The sequence below is a fragment of the Oryctolagus cuniculus genome, chromosome 6 (genome assembly GCF_051225735.1).
Source record: "Oryctolagus cuniculus isolate XC-2025 breed Fujian yellow rabbit chromosome 6, ASM5122573v1, whole genome shotgun sequence".
Classification (NCBI taxonomy): Eukaryota; Metazoa; Chordata; class Mammalia; order Lagomorpha; family Leporidae; genus Oryctolagus; species Oryctolagus cuniculus.
In genome coordinates this window covers 56,935,346-56,958,423 of record NC_142872.1, presented here as the reverse complement: position 1 = coordinate 56,958,423, position 23,078 = coordinate 56,935,346, and the positions used below count along the sequence as shown (strand labels likewise).

Below are 23,078 nucleotides of genomic sequence, written 5' to 3'. Positions count from 1 at the left end.
AGGAAAGTCTTAAACATGCTTTCAAATTTTAATATGTGCCACACCTAAAATCGTGGGAAATCAGGGGAAAGAGAGCCACCGTGGGTGAGGCCACGGTGCAAAAGAGAGGCCAGACTTTCCCGTGGGAAAACAAGAACACATTTCATCGGCCCTGGGAGGCAGCAGTGATGTGTGGACTTTGTCCCCAATGGCTGCACCTCTGTCACAAGGGCAACTTCACATTAAACTCCAGAACGTTAAATCCTGAGGAGCAACACTGCCCTGCAGGGTGGGGGAGAGCAAGGTGTCCCCCACACCGGCTGTCCTCCTCCCAGAACCAGCCGGGAAACCACTGGGTAAAACCGGCACTTCTCAAAGTACAGTGCCTGAAGTGGCAGCGCCAGCCTCATCCCAGCTCAAGGTAGAATGCACGCACTCAGGCCCTAGTTGTGGGCCACAGGCTCCAGGGTTGGGCCCCCTGAGATGTCTGGGGAGCCCCAGTTCACTCACAGAAACTTCTTAAAGAAGAAGCTCTTTGAGCTGGGAGGAAAGAACTGGTGTGCAGAGAACAAGTGGGAAGGCCAGGTTCGGGGAACAGCAAGGACCACGTCGGGACAAGGGCCAGGGTGTCAGCCAGAGCAGAGCCTCCTGGGGGAGAGTGGCAGCAGAGAGGCCCCCAAGGGGACGGCTGGGTACAGCGGCCACCGGAAGGGACACACCCCAGAGGCCTCATGCTCCCTGGTGTCTGGGCCCCCTGTCTCTCTGCACCTGGCGCCTGTCATCCTGGGCCTAGCAGAGGACTGAGCGCCAGGCAGCAGCGCCGGGGCAGCCTGACAACTCATGTGGCTGGTCACAGCATCAACCCTGACCCTGTCTCCCCTGCACCCAGTGGACAGTAGCAGGAGGTCCCTCCTGGGATTCTGCACTGAGGGTTAAGAACGTGCTGGGCAAGGTTGACCTTGACCTTGACCTGTGGAGACCAGAAGGTGAAAGTCTGACTTGCAGACACAGTGGACCCTGTCTGGAGCTAAAGGCCCTTCCTGCACTCTCGCTGTTAGCTGTCAGAGTGATAACGGCGGTGGCAATGTAGGAGCATGACGCTGAGCTGTGACATGGGGGCCACAAACTCGCTGCTTCCTCAGCCCCTGAGACCGATGAGACTTAGCAAGAGGCCTCAATTATTTCTTACACTAAAAATAGACTTACCCCATAATTCCATTTTCCCATGAACTCTTTGAGGTCCCCACTAGGTCTCACTGCCTACACGAACCTTGTGCTTTGGGGACACTTCAGAAGATGGGACACACATTTTCTTAGAGGTGCAGAGCAGGGTCCCTAGAGAAAGAGGAGTGTTTGCGCTGAGGCTTGATCACGGCAGAGGAGCCTGTCCTCCGGCGGGCAGGGGAGAGCCCCCGGCCCTGTGGACACCATGCTGGGAGGGGCTTGGCTAGGCGAGGGCGCAGGAAGCCAGTGCTGCAGCCCTAGGAAATGCCATCTGCTCCTTGGAGTCACTCAGTGACGTCTGAAGGCCCTGGCCCGAGCCTAGGACCACGCCAGCGCTCTCTAAGCAGGGCAGTCGGCAGCCTGCAGATTTCTGCTGGCTGAAGCCCCACCGAGCAGCCCCCCTCCCCTCTGGGTAAGTGAGGACAGGCTGTCAGGGTCAGGGTCCCTGGCAGGGATTTACAAACTGGGAGCAGCTGTATTTCAGGGCCTCCTTCCTGCAGGTGCCCGAGTTTGTTCATCCACCCACTTGCAGTTACCAGCAGCACAAAAAGATAGGTGAAACACAGGACGGGGGGTCTGGGCCCCTCCCCATCCCAGAATGCATACTGCCCTGCTGCTCCCTCCTGAGGCTTGTCAGGGGGCCAAGCTCGCCCACCCGTGAGGCCAGGCGGCCACGTAAGCAACACACAGGGGAGAGTGGACTGTGGTTGACAGGAGGGTGCAGGCCCTGTCCAAAGGGGTGGCTCCAGCAGGTGCGTCCCTCTGGGAATTCAGGTTATCAAGAGAAGCTGGAAATGGGGAATCTCTGAAATATCTGTTCTTAAAAGTTGGCCCTTTAAAAATGCCGCCTGGGGGCTCTGCTTGGCATAGCGCATGCCCCCTGAGTCTGGATCGTCACACTCCTGTCTACTGCCAAGGTCAGCTTTGCTCCTCAGCTCAAGCCCCAGGCAGGCAGTCTCTGCTTTCCATGGGCAGTGCTCAGACTGAAACCCAGCACCTGCTCTCCCCCGTGCTGGCCCTGGGGCATGAAAGGCGAGACCAGGAGAGAGGCTGGCTGTCCCTAGGGTGCAGGAATGGGAGTCGCTGCAGGGGATCTGAGATCCCAGACTGCTGCTTAACCCCGCTCTGAGGAACTAGGTCCCCATGAAGCTCTGTCGCCACCTAGTGGTCACATCTCCTCCAAGTGCGAGCAAGCAGCACCGGGAGGAACAACACACTCTTCCTCTTCATCTTCCTCCCAGGGTGACAGAAGGTCCCGCAGCTCAGGAGACAGATTTGAGTCCTGTCTCAACACTTTAAATCTCTGTATTTCTAAACTGGAGCAGAATCAGGCCTCCCCCATGAGGGTTGTTGGGGTTAACTGAGAGAAGGCAAGCGTTCAGTCTGGCCGGTCACAAGGCCTGGCCCCTCCCAAGCCCACCATTGCTGTTAAAAGTGAGAGCGATTTCACTTGAGAGTTTCTTCGCCAGAGCTTCCGACGAGGGACCTCTGCTGGGATACAGTGCGCACCTACATGCATAACACAGGCAAGAGACGGAGACACCACGCTCGGTTGGAAAATGAGTTCTGAGCAACATCCCAGTCAGGAGGCAAACTGACCCCCACATCGGATGCTGGCATCACGGGCAGCCGCTTCAGCCACTAGACCACAAAGCGGCCCCTGATCCTGTATTTTAAATATCGGGTTTTTCTTGTGATGTTTTTTAATCTTGTCCCCTTTTCGTAGTAGTAGAGCCAGCATTTGCATTGATATTTTCCTGCAGATGTTTGTAAGTAGAAATGGAGCAGCTTGAATCGGGGGTGGTGGCAAACAGTGAGAGCTCGGAGCACTGCCCCCTGCCTGCACCCTAGAGCTCCCAGGACTCACAGGTGGGAAAGCACTGGCCACTGCTGTAGGCATTGTCTCCAGGACAGCCTAGTTGACACGTGCCAGGACAAGGGTGACCCAGGAACCTCCTAACACCTACTGGCACAGAGAGGGTTATAAGAGGTTTGGAATCATTGCTGACTTAAAATCTCAATTCTCCCACTTCGTAGCAACATGACCTTAGTCAATATTTACATTGCTTTCCTGTAAAATGGTCAGAACTGCCCGCCTGTAGGGGTGAGAATGCAGGAAATGGACTCTTCCAGGGTCCACTATCCTGCTTCCCCACCACAGCCAGCTCTGCCAAAGGCAGCGTAAGTGTCAAGATCAGCATTTCTACCTTTTACTGAGCATCTGCTAGGTGGCTGGAGCCAGGCATTGCCTGTTAAAACCTGGCATCTGAAGCATGTTAAACTCATGTATAAAAGCAGAAACTGAACTTAGGGACTGACGAGACCTGCCCAAGGGCATCTGAGCTCCAGGACCCAGTGTGATGCCAGGTCCCTCACCCATGAGTACAGGCTGGCTGAAGATTATACCTGGAGGAAGGGGCTTGCCTGGGAATTTACCATGTGGGCTTCAGGCCAGGCCCTCCATAGACTTGGGACTACAGAGCCTAGCAGTTTGTCTGACACAGGAACTGGTGACTGTGTTGGCCTCTGAGCTCCCGGATTCCCTGCCAAACCACTGTCTGCAGGCGGGGGGCCTTGGAGGCGCAGCATCAGGTCCTGGGCTGGCTGATGGAACTCAGGAGGGGGAGACGGGAATGGGCCTGGAGCCAGGAGCCATGCAGGAGCAAGGCGGGTGTTCACTGTGTGTGTCCATGTTGGGAAAACGGCTGCCCCAGCTCTCTGAATCTTAGTGTAGAACGGAAAATCAAGACCACCCACCCAGAGCTGCCTGAGCCAGCTCCCTTCCTGACAGCATGTGCCTACACACCTCCTCCGATGTGGGGAGTCCCTTTGCATTCAGGACAGGGTGGTTTGGAGATGGATGTGCATTTCTTTGCATGTGTGGTTAGAAAGCTGTGGGAGGGTTCAAGGTCAGAAGTTTATGGTCTCTGCACACAAGCCCTCGTTCTGCCTGTGTTCACCGACTCCTCTGCAGGATCCCAGGCCTCCGCCTTGTCCTCGGCTCAGGGCTTGGAACAACTGGAGGCCTCAGAAACTGAGACAATACTACCTTTCCATGGCTTCTTGGTTCTCTGTCAGAAAACCAGGCACCCCCTTCCCAGTGGGCTCTCTTAACACCTCGCCAACCCTCACTAATTTATTCCATGCCCAAGCCGTACATCCGTAAGTTGATCATTTCAGAGGAAAGACTAAGGCAAGTGGAAAGTGAGCCTTGTGAGAGCAGGTGCTCTGTATGCTACTGATCCCCAGCTCCTGGGACACTGTGGCAGGAGCAGACCTCAGTGGGTGGGTAGGGAGGTAGATGGACCAACAGGTAGTGGATGAATGTAGGAGTGGGTAGATGAACGGCGGTGCATAGTTGGAAGTTTGGATGGGTGGGTGCATGGCTAGATGGATGGATGGATGGACGTGAAAGAAGAAGTCTGTGGATGGATTCGGGTGGGTCCTGGGCTCCTGCATGTTCCCCTCTGCCATCACCTTCTCCTGGGGTAGGCAGAGAGTAGGAATCAATGGTGAATTCTTCACATTGATACTCGGAATGACAGTAATAATAGCTGCTCACATTCTCCCAGTGATTCCCAGTCATCAAAGCATTTTCTTGTACGTCCACTGACCTGACCAGTGTGCTGCTTCCACGAGGTCATTCGCCCCTCAGCACTAAAGGGCTGGAATGCCCGCTGTGCTTTCTCCACACTGCCCCAACTCAGCCTGTGTCCTCCCAGGCACTTCTCCTGCCTCTCTGCTGAAACTTCCAGATGTGTCAGTCATGAAAAGTGTCCTGACTACCTCGGTAATCAGCCACCAGCGTCCTTTTGGTGGAGCCTCTGTGTTTGCCACGCACACCTGGGTGGGGAAGAGAGCTCAGCCTGCTCCAAAGCAAGCCCTGTTCTTCAGGAAAAGAGGGGGTGTCACAGCCCCAAACTTCCGTCACCTCCAGGCTCCGCCAAGAGCAGGGGCCTGGGCAGAGCGGAAGGTTAAAGTCAAACGTTCTGCCCGCACATTACCTTCTGTCTGTGGCAGGAACTGGCCAGGTGACTGGACAAAGCACTTGGCCTCTCGGGTCTTTATCTGTGAAATGGGCTGCCTGGCACTCCCCAGGAATGTCATGAGGCACATGTCCTGTAAGGGAGCTATTCAGCACCACGCCTGGCCCATCGTCAGCCCTCCTGCGTGGTTGCGGAGATTAGCAAAGGCAGCCCTGGGGTGGGAGAATGTCCATGGATTCCAAGCCTGCTCTGTCCTTGGGGTGGCCATGGGGCCTTGGGTAAATGGCTTAAGCTCCCCGAGCTTCCATCATACTAGCTCCTTTGCACTGAAGGAGTAAGAGTGTCACTCCCCTGCTGGGCCGCGTGCCCCACGGGTGTCCGTGAGATGCATCTGGGCTGGGCAAAGACAGGCTACAGGCAGTTTCCACAGGGAGATTGTTGTGTCCATGTGTTCTAGAGAAAAGACATTTTCAGAAGTATGCCAAAATGTCTTTTCATGGACAAAACTTGTTAGGAGGTAAGCTCTGCTCCTTCGTGGTATTTCAGGGGGAAAGGAGGCAAGCGATAAAGTGTTAAGTGAGGAACAGTCTGGGTGGGATGCAGCTCGGGCCAAACTGAAGAAGGCACTCTGAGGATGGGGTTTGCTGAACTCTGTGAAATGATTCTTAAGGCAACACATGACCACCAAATGCAGTACCTGACCCCGGCCTGGATCGCATGCCGGAAGAGAAAAATACTATAAAAAGCACTGTGCGTCCACTGAGAAAGTAGAACAAAGGATTAATACATATGGTATCACTGTCAGATTTACTGTTAAATTTACCAGTGTTGTGCTTAGGTAATAGAATACCCCTATTCTTGGAAAACAGGGCTATCAAGGGAAAAAGGGCCATGATGTACGTAACTCACCTTTAAATGGTTCCAGAAAGTGATTTGTGCATGCATGTGGAGAAAAAGAAATTGGTGATCAAGCAAACGGGGGGTGACGGGAGAATTGGGGTAATGGGTGTTTTCTGTATTCTTATTTTGCAGTTTATGGAAGTTTGAAGTTATTTCCAAGTCAAACTGAGAACAAAATTCCAGTGATGAAGGTCAAGTTCCCAGCCCAGTGGCTGGCCCTGGAGGGCACTCAGTAAACTCTCCCCTTCTCTCCTTGCCAGCGTGGAGACAGTGAACGACGGGCAGTTTCACAGTGTGGAGCTGGTGATGCTGAACCAGACCCTGAACCTGGTGGTGGACAAAGGAGCCCCCAAGAGCCTGGGAAAGCTCCAGAAACAGCCGGCAGTGGTCACCAACAGCCCCCTCTACCTTGGAGGTACTGCCTTCCTCTCCCACGCCTGCACCAACCCCACCCTACGTCTCCAGCACCCACACCCAGACCCTGACCCCCTGCCAGGGGTCTCAGCACAAGGTGCCAAAGCCAATCAGAGAACACTTCCTGGAAGGAATGATACCCAAGCTGGTCCTCAAAAGATTGAACAGTCATTAGCCAGAAAGGAGAGACAGCAAGAGGGGGACTACTGGGGCAGGCTTGGACTGGAGATGGAATGGGTGGGCAGGGGTCAGAGGGGAGCCAGGAGATGGATGCGGGTCCAGGCTCTGCGGCCTCCTCCAGTACTGTGAGGTTCACAGATGAACACAGGAGACGCACTGCTAACACTGCTTCCCAAAGTGTCCAGCTCTAGGCCCAAGAATCTGCACTGTCCACAGGGTGTTTGCATGCAGGGGACCCAATGCAATCCCTGAGGGGCCAGCATCTTCCCAGGGAACAAGCTGTAGCCCCCTCCCACCCTCTCCCCCTGTGGTGGCCAGAACAACACCAGGTCCCCTACTTCCAGCTGTCTGGCAGGTGTCACTCCCAGCTACAGGGTGTGAGCAGGGAGTCGCATTAAAAGGGAGGAATGAAAACACAGACCAGGCTTCACTGCAAAACAGAGAGGTCCTGGAGACACAGAGAAGAGGCAGTCACAGCAGACATGGTCTGTAATCCTTGAACCCCCTGGTTCCACGGCCCAGGACTGCCCCCGGAGCCCCTCTACTTGGGTTCTCCTGCAGGATCTGTGGGGACAGCAGAGTAACTGGTGCACTCCCAGTGCCTGCTCTGTGGCTACGTGTAGCCAGATCGCCTCATTTTATTTCCCCCAGGGAAGCCTAAAATTGTATGGGATTTGTAGTTTTTATCTTTCCTTTCTTTAAATATTGGTAATGAACTGAAGCTTCTTCGGGAGCCCTAGTGCAGGACGAGAGATGTGCGGGCCCATTACCTGCAGGTGATCAGCACAAGCTGAGTGCTCTAACTGCTTACCCGTGAGCATGTGAAGGGTGCTTCCTCTCCCCAGGGACAGGACTGCTGGGCGGGCAAGGGGAGGGCTTTCAGGCTAACCCGGCTCCCCTCTCGCAGGCATTCCCACCTCCACGGGCCTCTCGGCCTTGCGCCAGGGCACAGACCGGCCGCTGGGCGGCTTTCACGGCTGTATCCACGAGGTGCGCATCAACAACGAGCTGCAGGACTTCAAGGCCCTCCCGCCGCAGTCGCTGGGGGTCTCGCCAGGCTGCAAGTCCTGCACGGTGTGCAAGCACGGCCTGTGCCGCTCGGTGGAGAAGGACAGCGTGGTGTGTGAGTGCCACCCTGGCTGGACAGGCCCTCTGTGCGACCAGGAGGCCCGGGACCCCTGCCTCAGCCACAGGTCAGTGTCTCCAGAGCTTCAGGCTGCTCCCTTGGACTCCCATCAGGGACTCGGTCTCTGCCAGTGCCTGAGAATTGGGCGCTGGTGCCTGCTGGAGGCAGTGTGGTCAGACTGGAGGCAGGCGCTGGTTTCTGCTGGAGACAGGAGGCTGAGCCTGCACACCCAGGGCAGCTGCTCTCATGCAGAGGCATCTGCACACAGGGCCTTGGTCAAATCACCTGTCCCCCAGGCAGGCCTCATAGCCTGGCCTCTCAACCCTTGCACCTGTCAACTAGGAAAAGGTAGCCATTCAGGCCAAGACAGCCTGTGGGCGATGAAGGGGATGAGAGTGAATTTGAGCCTCAGTTTGCCACCCCTTCGGCCAGAGCCCCATGAGGACGTCAGGTATGAATAGACACACACAGCCACTTCACTGGTCATAGCTGAATTTTTTTTTTTGACAGGCAGAGTGGATAGTGAGAGAGAGAGAGACAGAGACAAAGGTCTTCCTTTGCCATTGGTTCACCTTCCAATGGCTGCCACGCTGTGGCCGGCGCACCGCGCTGATCCGATGGCAGGAGCCAGGTGCTTATCCTGGTCTCCCATGGGGTGCAGGGCCCAAGCACTTGGGCCATCCTCCACTGCACTCCCTGGCCACAGCAGAGAGCGGCCTGGAAGAGGGGCAACCGGGACAGAATCCGGTGCCCCGACCGGGACTAGAACCCGGTGTGCCAGTGCTGCTAGGTGGAGGATTAGCCTAGTGAGCCGCGGCACCGGCCCATAGCTGAATCTTTTATTACTCATTCAACACATATTGATGAAGGGCCTCCTTTGTGCCCAGCCTTATGCCACCTGAAGAGACCCAGTATTCTTAGCGTTAACAACTATGAATCAGTCCAGAGCCAACATTGATAATTGGTGGGCCGAACAAGTAGGGAAGTAGTATTTTGGAAAGAGACTGGGAGGGGGGTCCCTAGCATGAGTTCGGTGCTCTTGAGCATGTGTGCGGGTTTGACTCTGTACTTCAGATAAAGCCTGGTTTTTTAGCGTCACCCCACTGGGGACAGGGATGCATTGTGAATAGAAGCTTTGCCGGCAGTCTGGCCGTCTAGGAGATGAGGGTAAGACACTCTGTTGCATAGGAGCTACCAAGGAGGGGTTGCTGCAGGCATTTCAGAGCAACAGGAGATGGAACGCAGTAACCCCACGCCTGGTGTACGGCAAGTGGCACCTTTGGGTGGCAGTGCAGATTGAGAGTATCCCTTACCCAAAATGCTTGGGACCAGAAGCATCCAGGACCTCTTCAGATTGTGTAATATTTCCATATGCATCCTGAGCTGGCATGGGATGAGAGCCAAGTCCATGCCATTTATGTTTCATGCACAGCTTTGCACGTAGCCTGAAGGTAATTTTCTTCAGTATTTTTAGTATACCTACATTTTGACTGCAACCTGTCCAATGAGGTCAGGTGTGGGATGTTCTACTTGTGAATCAGTGCTCAAAAAGTATCAGATTTTAAAGCATCTGGAAGTTCGGATTCTCAGACTAGTAGTTACTGTAGCAGTAATCATGTTGCCATTTAATGAAGCAAGTCAATTAACATGTTTATTGAAGGCTGAGATTCAGTCAAGCAGTGGTTCTCCTTGTGGACAGCTGAGTCATGATGGCCCCACATAAAGCATCAAAGCAGCCAGCCACTGTCATGCCCACCACTGGACTTGGGGCGGGGCTCACAGGCTTCCAGCGGGTCAGCCACTGGACAGAGTATTTAAGGACAGACAGGTTTTTAGCCTCTGGCCTAGCAGAGGGCATACCATGGGATGGAGAAGGCCTGTCAGCATACGCGCAGCTCTGGGCTTCCTGTTCTGAGCCGGGGCCCAGAGGAAGCCTCCCGCATCACTAACGTGGGTCTGGTTCTCTCCTCCACCACCAGCTGCAACCACGGAACATGCGTGGCGACCGGGACCTCATACGTGTGCAAGTGTGCCGAGGGCTATGGAGGGGCTTTGTGTGACCACAAGAACGAGTCTGCCAATGCCTGCTCAGCCTTCAAGTGTCACCACGGACAGTGCCACATCTCCGATCGAGGGGAACCCTACTGCGTGTGCCAGCCCGGCTTCAGCGGGGAGCACTGTGAACAAGGTGGGTCTCCTGTGCACTTGGGAGGGAAGACCGAGTAAGGAAGCAGGGGTCAGAGATCCAGCCCTGGATGTGCCACTTAGGAGCTGCAGGGCCTTGGTTCGGTCACGTTCTAAGCCTTGATTTCCTCATCTTGAAAACAGGAGCTATACTATACTGACAAATATAGCAGCTCAAAGCCACAGCAGTTTTCACTCCATACAGTTCGTGTGCATTGGGGATTCAGCAACAGCCTGGCTGGGGGGCAGGGCACTTGCTGTTGCAGTCAACACAGCCAGGGCTGTAGTTCAAGCAGCAGGAAGTGTTTCCAGTGTGGTACACTGCCTTCATGCACGTTGTGGGCAAGAGGCTTCAGTTTCTGTCTGAGAACAGGGAAGCTGGCTCTCCCCAGAGTGCAAAGAGGAAGCTGCCATGTCTGAAATGACAGAGCCATGGGAGTCACCTTCACCATGCTTCCCACAGCACCGTATTGGTTACAAGGGTAGGGTACCTTTATGGAGGGAGGGGACTGCCTGTAGGCATGAACACCAAGAGGTGAGGGTCACTGGAGCCCACTGTCGTATTCAGAAGACTTGCAGAGTATCTGGCACCTAACTCAGTGCTAAGAGTCTGGCAGCTGAAACTACATTATAACCCGGCTTCATGAAAATCCAGGTTAGGAGTCTTGGCAGTTGGACATAACCGTGTGGTCTTGATGAAGAGGGCTGAGCTCTGTCGCTGAGAACCCGTGTGCCCTCAGGAAGCATACTTCATCTCTGGGCCACAATTCCTCATCCCAGAGAGCAGATAACCCGGGGCAGCTACTGCCCAGGGTTATTGTGAGGATGACATGAAACCAAAGTCAAGAATCAAAGGTGAAGATTCTTGAGTAACATCAGCAAGATGGCCGGTCAGGGCTGCCAAATGTGTGCCCCTCCTGCCAGAAAGGACCACAACGGTGTTCCAACTGAAAGGGGGGAAGAAGAGCCTGGAATACAAAGGCGAGTGGGGGAGGCTCTGTGGAGCACAGAAACTTGGAGTAAAGAAAGGAGCCAAGCCCCCTGCTTCTGTGACCCCAGCATCCAATGCTGACATGGATTACAGCTGAAGAAATGGCACAGAGACTGCACCCACCCAGAACCAAGGCCAACAGACCCTGCCCAGTCAACACCCCAGGACCCACCTTCCTGAAAGCCTGGAAGAGGCACATGTGCAGATTTCAACATAGAGACACAAGAAATATGAAACAGCAAGGAAATATGACCCCACCACAGGAACACAATAATTCTCCAGTAGCTAAACACAAAGAAAAGGAAATTTATGAAATGCCTGAAAAGAAAGTAACAATGAGCTTAAGGAAACTCCGTGAGATACATGTGATACAGCTGGACAATTCAATGACGACATGAAAACAATTCATGTTTGGAATGAGAAATTCACCAAAGACATAGATACCATTTTAAAAGAACCAAAGAAAAACCTAGAAGCTGAAGAACTCAATGATTGATAATACAATGGAGAATTTTGAATAGCCAAAAAGAAATTCTGAACCTGAAGACAAGCCCCTTAACATAACTCAAAGAAAAAAATTAATATTTGCATTATAGGAGTTCCAGAGGGAGAAGAGATGGAAAAAGGCACAGAAGACTTAAATGAAATAATGCTGAAAACTTCCCAAATTCTGCGAGAGAGATGGACATTCAGATCAAGGAAATTCAAAGTTCCCAAGTACATTCAACATGGCTGAGGCGCATTATAATCAAATATCAAAACTCAGAGAATTCTAAAAGCAGCAAAGGAAAAGTATCAAGTCACTGTAAGGGAATCTCGCACTATCAGCAGATTCCTCAGCAGAAACCTTGTACTTTAGAAAAGAATGGAATGACCTGTATACAAAGTGCTAAAGAAAAAAACACAGCCAGAATACTACACCTCACGAAACCATACTTCAAAAATGAAGGAGACAGAGTGTTTTCCAGACAAGCAAACACTAAGGGGATTCATCAGCACCAGAACAGCCTAATAAGAAATGCCTACAAAAGTGCCTGGACTAAAAGCAAGAGGATAGTGCTGTGGCGCAGCAAGTAAAGCTGCCTCCTACAGTGCCAGCATCCCATATGGGCGCCAGTTCAAGTCCCAGCCACTCCACTTCCAACCCAGCTCCTTGCAAATGTACCTGAGAAAGCAGTGGAAGGCCACTGAATACAAGTGGAAGACCCAGAAGAAGCTTGTGGTTCCTGGATCCTGGCTCAACTCCAGCTGTTGCAGCCATTTGGGTAGTGAATCAGAGTATGGAAGATTTTTCTCTCTGTCTTTCCTTCTCTGTTCCTCTCCCTGTCACTCTGCCTTTTTTTTTTTTTTTTAAGATTTATTTGAAAGAGACAGAGAAGGAGAGGCAGAGAGGTGTTTTCCATCTTCTGGTTCACTCCCCAACTGGCCACTCTACTGGCCACAACAGCTGGAGCTGAGCCGATCTGAATCTAGGTGCCAGGAGCCTCCTGCAGGTCTCCCACACGGGTGCAGGGGCCCAAGGACTTGGGCCAGCTTCTGCTTTCCCGGATCAGAAGTGGAGCACCCATATGGAATGCTGGCACCACAGGTGGCAGCTTCATCCACTATGCCACGGCACAGCCCCTGCCTTTCAAATAAATAAGTAAATATTTTTAAAAAAAAATGTTGGCAATCATAAAAACACATGAAAGTATAAAACCCATTGATAGAGGTACATTCATAATCACATTATAATATTCCATGGCTGTAATGGTGGTATATAAATAACTTTCACACTTGAGATTGGAAGTAAATTGTTAAGGAACATGCAATATAAAGAAAGAAAATAAAAATGTGGGGCCGGCGCTGTGGCGTAGTAGATAAGGCCTCCACCTGCAGTTCCGGCATCCCATATGGGAACCATTTCGAGTCCTGGCTGCTCCACTTCCGATCCGGCTCTCTGCTGTGGCCTGGGAAAGCAATGGAAGATGGCTCAACACCTTGGGCCCTTGCAATTGCGTGGGAAACCCAAAGAAGCTCCTGGCTCCAGATCGGCACAGCTCCAGCCGTTGTGGGCAACTGGGGAATGAACCAGCAGATGGAAAACCTCTCTCTGCTTCTCCTTCTCTGTGTAATTCTGACTTTCAAGTAAATAAATTTTTTAAAAAATTCTTAAGGCAAGTCAGAATTAAAACACAACATACCAAAACCCATTGGATACAGCAAAAGTAGTTCTAAGAGAGAAGTTTATAGCAATAAGTATCAAAAAAGATCTCATATAAACAACCTAACACTGTATCTCAAGGAATTAGGAAAACAAACAACCATTAAATAGAAGGAGCTGATAAAGATCAGAACAAAAATAAGTCAGACACTATAAGACTGGTATAAAAGATCAAGAAAATCAGTTTTTTTAAAGATAAAACTTATAAACCTTTACTTAGACTAAGAAAAAAAGAAGACTCAAAGATAAAAAAAGGAGCTGTTATAACTGATAGCCCAGAAATACACAGTATCATAAGGACCTTTATGGACAGTTATACACCAAAAGATTTAATAATCTGGAAGAAAACAGTGAATTCCCAGTCATGCACAACCTACCAAGATAGAATTACAAAGAATAGAAAATTTGAACAGACCAAAAACAAGTAAGGAAGCAGAATCAGTAGTAACAAGTCTCTCATCAAAGAAAAACCCAAAGCCTAATGCCTTTACTTCTGCATTCTACCTAACAGTTAAAAGAACTAATCCCAATTCTCCAACTATTCCAGAAATTCAAAATGGAGGTAATAGTTATAAACTCATTCTACCAGGCTACCATTAACCTGATACCACAACCAGACAAGGACACATACAAGAAAGAAAGGAAACTGCATACTATCATTATCCTGATAACAAAACCAAACATGGATGTAACAAATTAATCTATAAGTCAATATTACCTGATGCAAATTTAGTAGCATATTTTAAAAAAAAATCACTCAGTATGATCAAGTGGGAGTCATCCCAGGTGTGCAATAATTCCACATTCACAAATCAGTAAACATGATAAACCGCCAGCGCCGCAGCTCACTAGGCTAATCCTCTGCCTTGCGGCGCCGGCACACTGGGTTCTAGTCCCGGTTGCCCTCTTCCAGGCCAGCTCTCTGCTGTGGCCAGGGAGTGCAGTGGAGGATGGCCAAAGTACCTGGCTCCTGCCATCGGATCAGTGCGGTGCGCTGGCCGCAGCACGCTGGCCGCGGCAGCCATTGGAGGGTGAACTAACGGCAAAGGAAGACCTTTCTCTCTGTCTCTCTCTCTGTCCACTCTGCCTGTCAAAAAAAAAAAAAATGATAAACCACATGTATTGTGAAAAGGACAAAAATCACGTTTATTTCAATAGAAGCAAAAAAGCATTTGACAAAATTCAAAATCCCCTCATGATGCAGGCTCTCAAACCAATTAGGTGTAGATGGTATGTACCTCAATGTGATACAGGCCAGATATGGCAACCCCACACTAACATACTGAATGGGGGGACGTGGAAACAATTTCTTCTAAATTATGGAACACAGCAAAGATGCCCACTTCCACCACTTCTGTTCCACATCGTACAGCTTAGTAGCCTTATTCCAAAATGCACAATGACACTCAAAAAGTTCTGGATGCTCTTCCTCCTTGGCCACATGAGGGTTGACCACCCTCATGAATGACATAGCACCTGTACAGACCAGGAAGTTCATGGCTAACCAACTCCTTCAGAGGAAACTAATGGTCAATGATGTTCTCCACCTGGGAAAGCAGCAGTTCCTAAGACATAAATTCAGAAAAATTAGTCAAAATGGACAGGACTATTCTTGCTGTGTCACCTCTGTGTTTGGATTCAGAACTCATTTTGGTGGTGGCAAGACAACTGGCTTTGCTATGACTTAGGATTCCTTGGCTAAATGAGTCCACACAGAATAACAAGTCACAGCCTGTGTGAGAAACAGACCTCAAGAAAACAGCAAAAGGAGCACAACATTAGAGTGAAGAAGGTCAGGGGGACTGCAAAGGCCAGTGTTGGTGCAGGCAAAAAGTGAGCTGGAGATTGGATCACAGCAGCAGGAGTAAAGGTTTAGAAATGACTTTATATACAGTGAGTGTGTAAATTTTTCACAGAGATGAATAAACTGTAAACTTTTTTCAAGTTCCATATTTCCAGGGCCACCATTGTGGTATAGTGGGTAAAATCACAGCCTGCGATACTGGCATCCCAAATGGGCTCCAGTATGAGTCCTAGACACTCCACTTCTGATCCAGCTCCCTGCTTTTCCCTGCCCACATGGGAGACCTGGATAAAGCTGGCTCATGGCTTCAGCCTGGCCCAGTGCTGGTCACTGCAGTCATCTGGGGAGTGAACCAGTGACCGGGGGTGGGCCAGGAGCTTCATCCAGGTCTATTACATGAGTGGCAGGAGTCTAAGGGCGTAGGCCATCTTCTGATCCAGCTCCCTGCTAATGCACCTGGCAAAGCAACAGAAGTGGAATGGCCCAGAATAGATGCCAGCATTGTAGGCAAACAGCTTAACTCACTATACCACATTATCAGCCCCAGTCAACTGATTTTCAATGAATTTTTGGGGGGCATACTTGGAGAAAGCAAAGTCTCTTCAATACATGGTTCTGGGAAAATTAAATATCCATATGCAGAAGAATGAAAGTAGACCCATCTCTCTCAGTCCATGCAAAAATCAACTCAAAATTGAGTAAAAACTGACATGTAACACACAAAACTATAAGAGGAAAGCATCATGACGTTAGGCTAGACATGGATTTGTTTTAGTTAAGACCTCAAAGGCACAGGCACACAAAGCAGAAAGCGACAAGTGGAATTACATTGAACTAAAAAGCCTCTGCACACCAAAAGCAACAATCAACAGAGTGAAAAGACAACCTCCAGAACAGGAGAAAACATCTGCAAACCAAACAGCTGACAGGAGGTTAATATCCAGAACAGACCATGAACTCAGCCTAACATATGTTCTGATTTTTAAAATGGGCAATAGATATAAATAGACATTTCTCAAAAGACATAAATGGCCAACAGGTATATGAGAAAATGCTCAACATCAGGGGAGTGCAAATCAACACCACAGTGAAACATCACCTCACACCACTTAGAGGAGCTGTTATCTGAAAACCACAGCCAACAAGCGCTACCAAGGATGTGAAGAGGTAACCCTTACACACTGTTGATGAGAATGCAAACAAGCACAGCTACTATGAAAAAATAGAGATTTTTCAAAAATAAAAATTAGGACTACCACATGACCCAGAAAGGCCACTACTAAGTATATATATAAGAATTGATACGTCAGAGACGTCTGCATTCCCGTATTTATTGTGGCCCTATTCAACAGCAGCCAAGATACGAAATCAATCTCAATGTCCATAAACAGATGAATGGATATAGAACATGCCGTGCATACACACACAGTGAAAGACTGCTCAGCCATGAGAAATGAAATCCTGTCATTTGTGACAACGCGGGTGGAGCCGTAACACCTTATGTTAAGTGGAAGTCAGGCACAGAGAGATACCACCTGATCTCACTTGTGGAACATAAAATCATTGATCTCATGGAAGTAGCTGAATAGTAGTTACCAGAGGCTGCAGAAGGGGTGGTGGAGAGGAAGGCCAGTGGGTACAGAGTTATAGTTAGAGGGGGAGAATAGGGGAGTCCTGGTGACCTAGGGTGAATAGAGTTAACAATATTGTACTGAATATTTCAAAATACTTGGAAAAGAGGATTCTGAATGTTCTTATCACAAAGAAATGATAAAGTTGAGGTGATATAATTACCCTAATTATTCCACCAATGTAGACATGTATCAAAACACTACATTGTACCTTATAAGTATGTACAGTTTTGCCCCAAATAAAACGTTAGGGGCAGGCATTTGACATTGTGTTTAAACTGACTGTCAGGATACCCACAGAGCCCCTGAGTTGAGTCCCAGTTCTGATCCCGATTCCAGCCTCCTGCTAATACAGGACGACTAGGAGGCAGCAGGCGAAGGCTCTAGTTCTTGGCTCCCTCCCACTCACATGGGTACCTGGACTGAGTTCCCAGCCCCCAGCTCCTGCCTGGCCCAGCCCCTCCTGTTGCAGGCATTTAGGGAGATCTCTCTCCTGTCCATCTCGCTCGCTCTCAGAGTAATTTTTAATTAAAAAATGTTTAAAGGGAAAATAATAAAAATGAGATTCTGAAAAGACTTATAAACAAAGGGTAAAACCAATTTCAAGATGAAACAAATATATACAGAAGATGATGATCGGGGATCCCCCTGGGGAAGGAAGCATGAGCAGTCTGGGTTGTCTACACCGCTTCTTTTGCACCTGTCTTCACTTGAGATGCCGCTGCAGATGTCACTCTGTGGTCTCCAGTCCTGCTATTGGATCAGTAGAAGACAGTTCTTTGGTCTGACATATTCTCATATGACAGTACCTCAAAAAGTTTGTGGGAAAATGGGATTGAGTTTATTTTGGAGCAAAATAAACTTTGAAATCCATGCATAGTGTTTTTATAATAGGCATTTTCCCTGATCTTTTGGGGATCCATCATATGCATAGAGTTCATAATTTTTATACCAAAATAAATTTATTTTTAATTTGTTATATTTGTATGAGCGAGAAAGCATTCACATTCATTTCGACTGGTTCACTTTCAAAATGCCTGCAACAGGCCAGGGGAGCCAAAGCCGGGAGCCAGCAGCTCAGCGCAGCTCTCCCATGTGGGAGGCCGGAGTCCACTCACCTGAATCGTCACCCCTGCCTCCCAGGGTCTGCATTAGAAAGTAGCTGGAGTCCGGAGCTGGTGAATATGGGACACAGGCATCCCAACTGCCAGGTGAAACACCCTCCCCTCATCTCATACCGCATCAGCTTAAAACACCTGAATTGTTAGAAGGCTTAAGCCAGTAAACATCCACATTTTCCCCTGCTGTTCGGAAGAGCCTGTCAGTCACTAAGCAGAACAGGTAAAAGAGTCACCGTTTTCCAGATGGTGGAACAGGCTGGAGGACAAGGAGAGACTTGCCTGGGCTGTGAGGCGAGGCTCCCTGCTCCAAGCCCACCATCCCCTTCTTAGTGCCCGGATCCAGACATTCTTCCAGGCAATGAGGATAGCAGAGGGTGCGGACGAAGAGGTGGGTCGGGGTCTGGAATACACAGGCAGACGTAGGGATCCTTTCCCCTCCCTCCAGTCATCTCCAGGAATTCTAGCAAAGCTCATGCCTGAAGCTTCTTGGCCTCATTAACTTGCACTCTTCATCCAGATCTCAACTCCAACACCACGGCCCAGAGAAGCCTCCCTGGCCTGGCCCGGCGTTGGTCCAGGCCAACTCCCTTTTTCTAGGTGTTCTTGAATACACTTGTCCCTTTTCTTCATATATACATGCATTCACTGAGATGTTTATATTATTACCATCTACCCTCTGGACCAAAGGAGACAGACTGCTGGGAGTGGTGGGGACCAGGGCAAACTGGAGATCGGCTCCTTCTGCATTCAACCTCACCTACCATTATGACGCAGGCTCAGCCTTGCCAATCCTCTTGGTTTTCATAGAAGCTGGAAATCCAAATTCTTAAGTTAAATCTCCTGGTGTTTGAACATTGCTATTTAATTTTAAGCATGTGTAGAGTAATCTAAACATGTATAGAGACAAGATTGAGCCCACAGTTGGCCGTGTCTTGAAGAACGGGCCTAGGCCTGGCTCTGCCATAATTTACATCCTCAGGGCTATGTTCTGTTTCTGGTATAGAGCCTGGCACAACAAATGGTGCTTAGCATCTGTGAATTAGCTGGACGCGTGCATGGGTGGATGGATTTGTAGGGGTGGGCTGAGGGGAGGGGGGCTGTGGACACGTGAATGAGCAAGTACTGGGGCCTGTAGAGCCCAGTCCTGGGAACAACCATGCAGGACCCAACCAGCCACCCACGCTGCCCGTGCCCTGACCTTACCTCTTCTGCCCTCTGCAGAAACCCCGTGCCTGGGGGAGGTGGTTCGAGAGGTGATCCGCCGCCAGAAAGGGTATGCGTCATGCGCCACAGCCTCTAAGGTGCCCATGGTGGAGTGTCGCGGGGGCTGCGGCCCCCAGTGCTGCCAGCCCACCCGCAGCAAGAGGCGGAAATACGTCTTCCAGTGCACGGACGGCTCCTCGTTTGTGGAAGAGGTGGAGAGACACTTAGAGTGTGGCTGCCACCCCTGCTCCTAAGCCTCTGCCCACTGCCTCTCAGACTCCAGCTTGGTGGGCTGGGCACAGCCTCGTGGGACCCCCCCCACACCGAGATTCGGAGTGAAGGAGAGGAAGCTGGAGAGAAAGCAAAAGAAGAGAGAATATTAAGTATATTGTAAAATAAACAAAAAATAGAACTTATTTTTATTATGGAAAGTGACTATTTTCATCTTTTATTATATAAATATATCACACCGTCTAAGTATATGTACCATATAGTGAGTTATTTTTACCGCGTTTTGTGTTGTGTATTTGTTGTTTTTATAAACAGCTGTTTAAAAATTCTAAGACAAAAAAGGACTAATAAAAATGTTCTAAAACAAAAGGGTAAGAATAAAGAAATGAGAGCCCGCCTAAGGGAGGAGGAGGAGCTTGTGTGTTTCTGAAACACCATCATACTGGCACAAACCTACACCTCTTTACTGAGCTCTGGAAAAGGAGTAAGAGCGAGAGAGAAGATTCCTATTTGTTTCTTCTTGTTTTTAACTTCTTTTTCCTTCCTAAAAGCACCAGCTTTTAAGAATCCTGGCTGGTTATGCCCTTGACACCCAGTTCCTCCAGACAAAGCTGCTAAGCCCCGACTTTTCATCTCGCAATGACCTAAGCAACTGCTCCAGGCCCGAGCCCCCCAGGAGGCCCCTCTTACCTTCCTGCCTGGGCCTGCTCTCCGCTAAGAGACTGAGCATCTCGACTTGGCTACAGACCTGACCTGGACCTGTTGGCCCACATTTTAAGACAGCAGCTCTTCTCCTCCACCCCAGGAGCAGGTTCCTCTTGGATGAAGCAAGGGAAGAAGGGGCTTATGCTGTCTCCTCAGGCCCCAGGCACTGCCCTCCCTCACAAAGTTCTGGCTCACCCTCCACGCTGCAGCTGTTTCTCCTACTGGAATGTGGTACCAGGAGAGCCGGAGCAGAGCTGCTGGCATGAGGAAGGCTGGGCACCAAGCCCACCCACAGCCCTAGCAGATGTCTGACTCTGGAAGATTCTGGGAGGCTCTTGATGCCTCTGCCACTGGGTCCTGCAGGCCACCATCATCCCGACAGCAACCCCCTTGCCTGTCTGCGACACCTCCCCATGCATCTCTGAACTGTGCCTTATTCCATCCATGCAAGCCCTGACATTTCACACATGAGGGAACTTGGGCCTGGCTCAGGCTCTGAAACTTGCCTTAAGTCACACATCTGACAGATGGAAAAGCCAGGCCTGGAGTCCACACTTGAAGCTCAAGAGTCTTTCCAGAACAGGTGAATGCAGTTGAAGTTCAGCAGAGAAAACCTACTGGAAAAAGAGCTATTTTTCCTGCTCTTCTGCCTCCCTCCTATCCAGAAAGACTCTAGAAAGAGGGGCTTGAATATCCAGGGAACGTGAGCAAAGGCCACCTGTCCAGCCTCAGACTCCATCCTCAGAAGGGCTTCCTCACCCCATCAGTTGGTTCCTGTCCCCCAGGGTCTCAGTGTTCACACCAGTGTCCTGGCTCATATCACCCATCCCTCCTACACCCACAGCCTCTACTGCAAGGTTTCAGGGAGGAGAATGTGGGGCCCAGTGGACCTTTCAGCTCTGCGGGTGACCCAAGGAGCCTGGTTGTTCTAGGAAAGCCAAGAGTGCCTCAAGGCATAACGAAGGCAGTGAGAAAACAAAGGCAGATGGGTGAACACAGCAAGTGGAAGACAGGGCAAGGAAAGTGGGGAGGGAAAAGGGGCCAAGGGAGGATGAAGCAATAGAACAAAACAGTGACGACAGGAAGGAGAGGCAGGATGCAAGAATTTAAAGTGTGCTGTGGGGTATGCACAAACATTCCAGGGACTGGACTTTTCTGAGTGTGTTTCTAATATTAATAGTCAGACTGACTTAGGTCTCATTACAGTGCACTTCAGGTAGCATTCTAATTGCTATATCCATTCATTGCCTTCTCAAAGCCACCCTCTGTAGCCCATTTTACAGTTGAGTAAACAGACACAGAGAAGGTCAAGAATTGGCCCAAGAGCAAATGTCTGAAACCATCGAGATGGCTTGCCTTGTTAAAAATGGACCCTGGCTTCATGATATATACAGTAAGATCTCCAGTGCTGCCAGTGTCAGCATTCAGGTACTGTCCAGGGGAGGGAATGTCCTACCCTGGGTCTTTAGGGATGAACAGGAGTGAAGTATGAAAAGGCATGCCAGAGGGCTGGGGCGGCAGGAGGATGGGTTGTGCATTGGGGAACAGAGAGAAGTGGGGTGGACTCAAAGGCAGGGCTCAACCACACAAAGCTCTGAGGGCCAAGCCAGTCATGGAGAGCCAGTGGGGTTGTTTGAGCCTGGGAATAGCAAGATAAAGTCTGATTTAAGAATTGAACTGGCAGCCAACATGAGAAAGGCTGGGATGGGGCCAGTTTACTCTGTGGCAGGAAAACACTGGTTTCCAGAGGAATCACAAACACCTTGTTGGTAGCTCAGAGGTTCAGCCCTGGAAAGGGTATCCGGGGATTTTCCCAACACCACTCCCATTGTCCGTGCCTCCCCAAACTCCCAGGCATCCCTGAGCTGTATCCTACCAACACCCGTTGCTAGCCTCTCCCGGCCCAGCAGAAAGTCCACTGGGCCTAGCACTTTAAGAAATCTGCCCAGGATCACAGACATTCCAGCAGGACTCACCTAGCCACCAGCTTTCCCTCTGCTCTTCACCCTGATTCCAGCCACAGTCAGGAAAGCCAGCCAAAGGGCCAGGCCTGTCTCAGTGGGACTGGGGGGGATTTTGAGCCTTCTCCTTATTTTCAGAAGCTCTGACTTTAAGAAAAGCCAAATGCAAGGGCCACTAAGAAAATTCTCCCCAAAATCAAGTTTCTCTACTAAGTGAAGGTTAAAGTGCTCCAGCCTAGAGCAGCCCCTTGGGCCGAGAAGAGTTCAGGTGGCTCGTTTGCACCCTACAAAGTAGGGTTCAGTGTTTGCACCTGTGCACTGGAGGCCCGTTGGAGCTCTACTTCCCCCTGAGCAGGATTCAGGAAAAGGGGAGGGCGGATCCCTTTTAGACTCTCCAAAGGGGCCCTAAAATGGCTGATAGGATGGCGCTTTCCTTAAAAGCTCTTTGTAAGTATATGTACCATATAGTGAGCTAAAAACGGTCCATGTAAGATGTAATAACGTTGGTGTTACCGCTATTATTGGTATGCCAAAAGGCCCTTATTACAAGTGAACTTTGCCTTTTCAATCTTGTAGCAAAGAACTCAGGTCTGATACTTCAGACAGGTGGGAGGTGGGGAGGGGCGAGGAAAGGCATGGACCAGAGAGAGAAAAAGGCTCCTAGGACCCTAGGAACCCAGGAATGGCTAGGGCTCTGAACTTCACCAGCAGCACAGCTATCACTGGACTGAAACCCAAGGCTGAGCACTCCCCACTGCCTTCTCTGGGAACACAAGCCCATAGCAGCAAGTGACCAGAACCTCAAAAATTCACAGGATCCTAGATCTCAGAGCTAGAAGAGTTCACTGGAGTTCACTGGCAGGTGGATAAACCGAGGGTCAGACCGGCAGGAGAAATGCAGCACCATAGACAAAGTCTCATACCATTACTAAATGCCAAAGGCCGGAAGAGACCAGGGGTCCACCCAGGCCAAAGCTCTTCCTGCATTTCCACAGTGGGAACCCACAAGGAGTAAAGCCCAGGACAGAGCCTCCTATGCCTTCCTGACAGTCAGGAGAGGGTCCTTCACATGCCCCCATAGCCATCTCCCTGTGTACTCCACAGGCAGCCAGAAAGCTGGGGACATAGGTCTGTTTTGCAGACACTTCTCCATGTTTCCAAATCCGGGTTAAACAGTGCCTAATGAAATATTTGAGAAAAGTTGGTGAGAGACACCAGCAAGCAGAACTAGTCAG

General features: G+C 50.3%; 1 protein-coding gene, 1 long non-coding RNA gene and 1 pseudogene across 7 annotated transcripts in view; 2 read left to right on the top strand and 1 right to left on the bottom strand.

Moving 5' to 3' along the window:
- SLIT3 (slit guidance ligand 3) overlaps positions 1 to 19,591 on the top strand; it is a 642,447-nt gene extending 622,856 nt beyond the window's left edge. For all 4 annotated transcript variants that reach the window (XM_002710368.6, XM_089335062.1, XM_089335061.1 and 1 more), the window contains 4 exons: positions 6,350 to 6,504; positions 7,591 to 7,876; positions 9,789 to 9,997; positions 18,965 to 19,591. In XM_002710368.6, the coding sequence (XP_002710414.4) occupies positions 6,350 to 6,504; positions 7,591 to 7,876; positions 9,789 to 9,997; positions 18,965 to 19,200 (886 nt within the window). In that variant the 3' untranslated portion in view covers positions 19,201 to 19,591. The remainder of the gene's footprint in view (positions 1 to 6,349; positions 6,505 to 7,590; positions 7,877 to 9,788; positions 9,998 to 18,964) is intronic.
- Positions 12,321 to 23,078, bottom strand: part of LOC149126144 (uncharacterized) — a 52,144-nt gene continuing 41,386 nt past the window's right edge. The window contains exons 2-5 of one of the 2 annotated variants that reach the window (XR_016235514.1): positions 18,947 to 19,296; positions 18,505 to 18,553; positions 14,151 to 14,274; positions 12,321 to 12,933 (exon numbers count right to left, since the gene is read on the bottom strand). This is a non-coding gene — a long non-coding RNA (uncharacterized LOC149126144). The remainder of the gene's footprint in view (positions 12,934 to 14,150; positions 14,275 to 18,504; positions 18,554 to 18,946; positions 19,297 to 23,078) is intronic. The other variant, XR_016235515.1, reaches the window with a different exon arrangement.
- LOC127490706 (small ribosomal subunit protein eS24 pseudogene) lies at positions 14,295 to 17,162 on the top strand (annotated as a pseudogene). The gene has a single exon (XR_016235513.1). The product of XR_016235513.1 is annotated as a small ribosomal subunit protein eS24 pseudogene (transcript).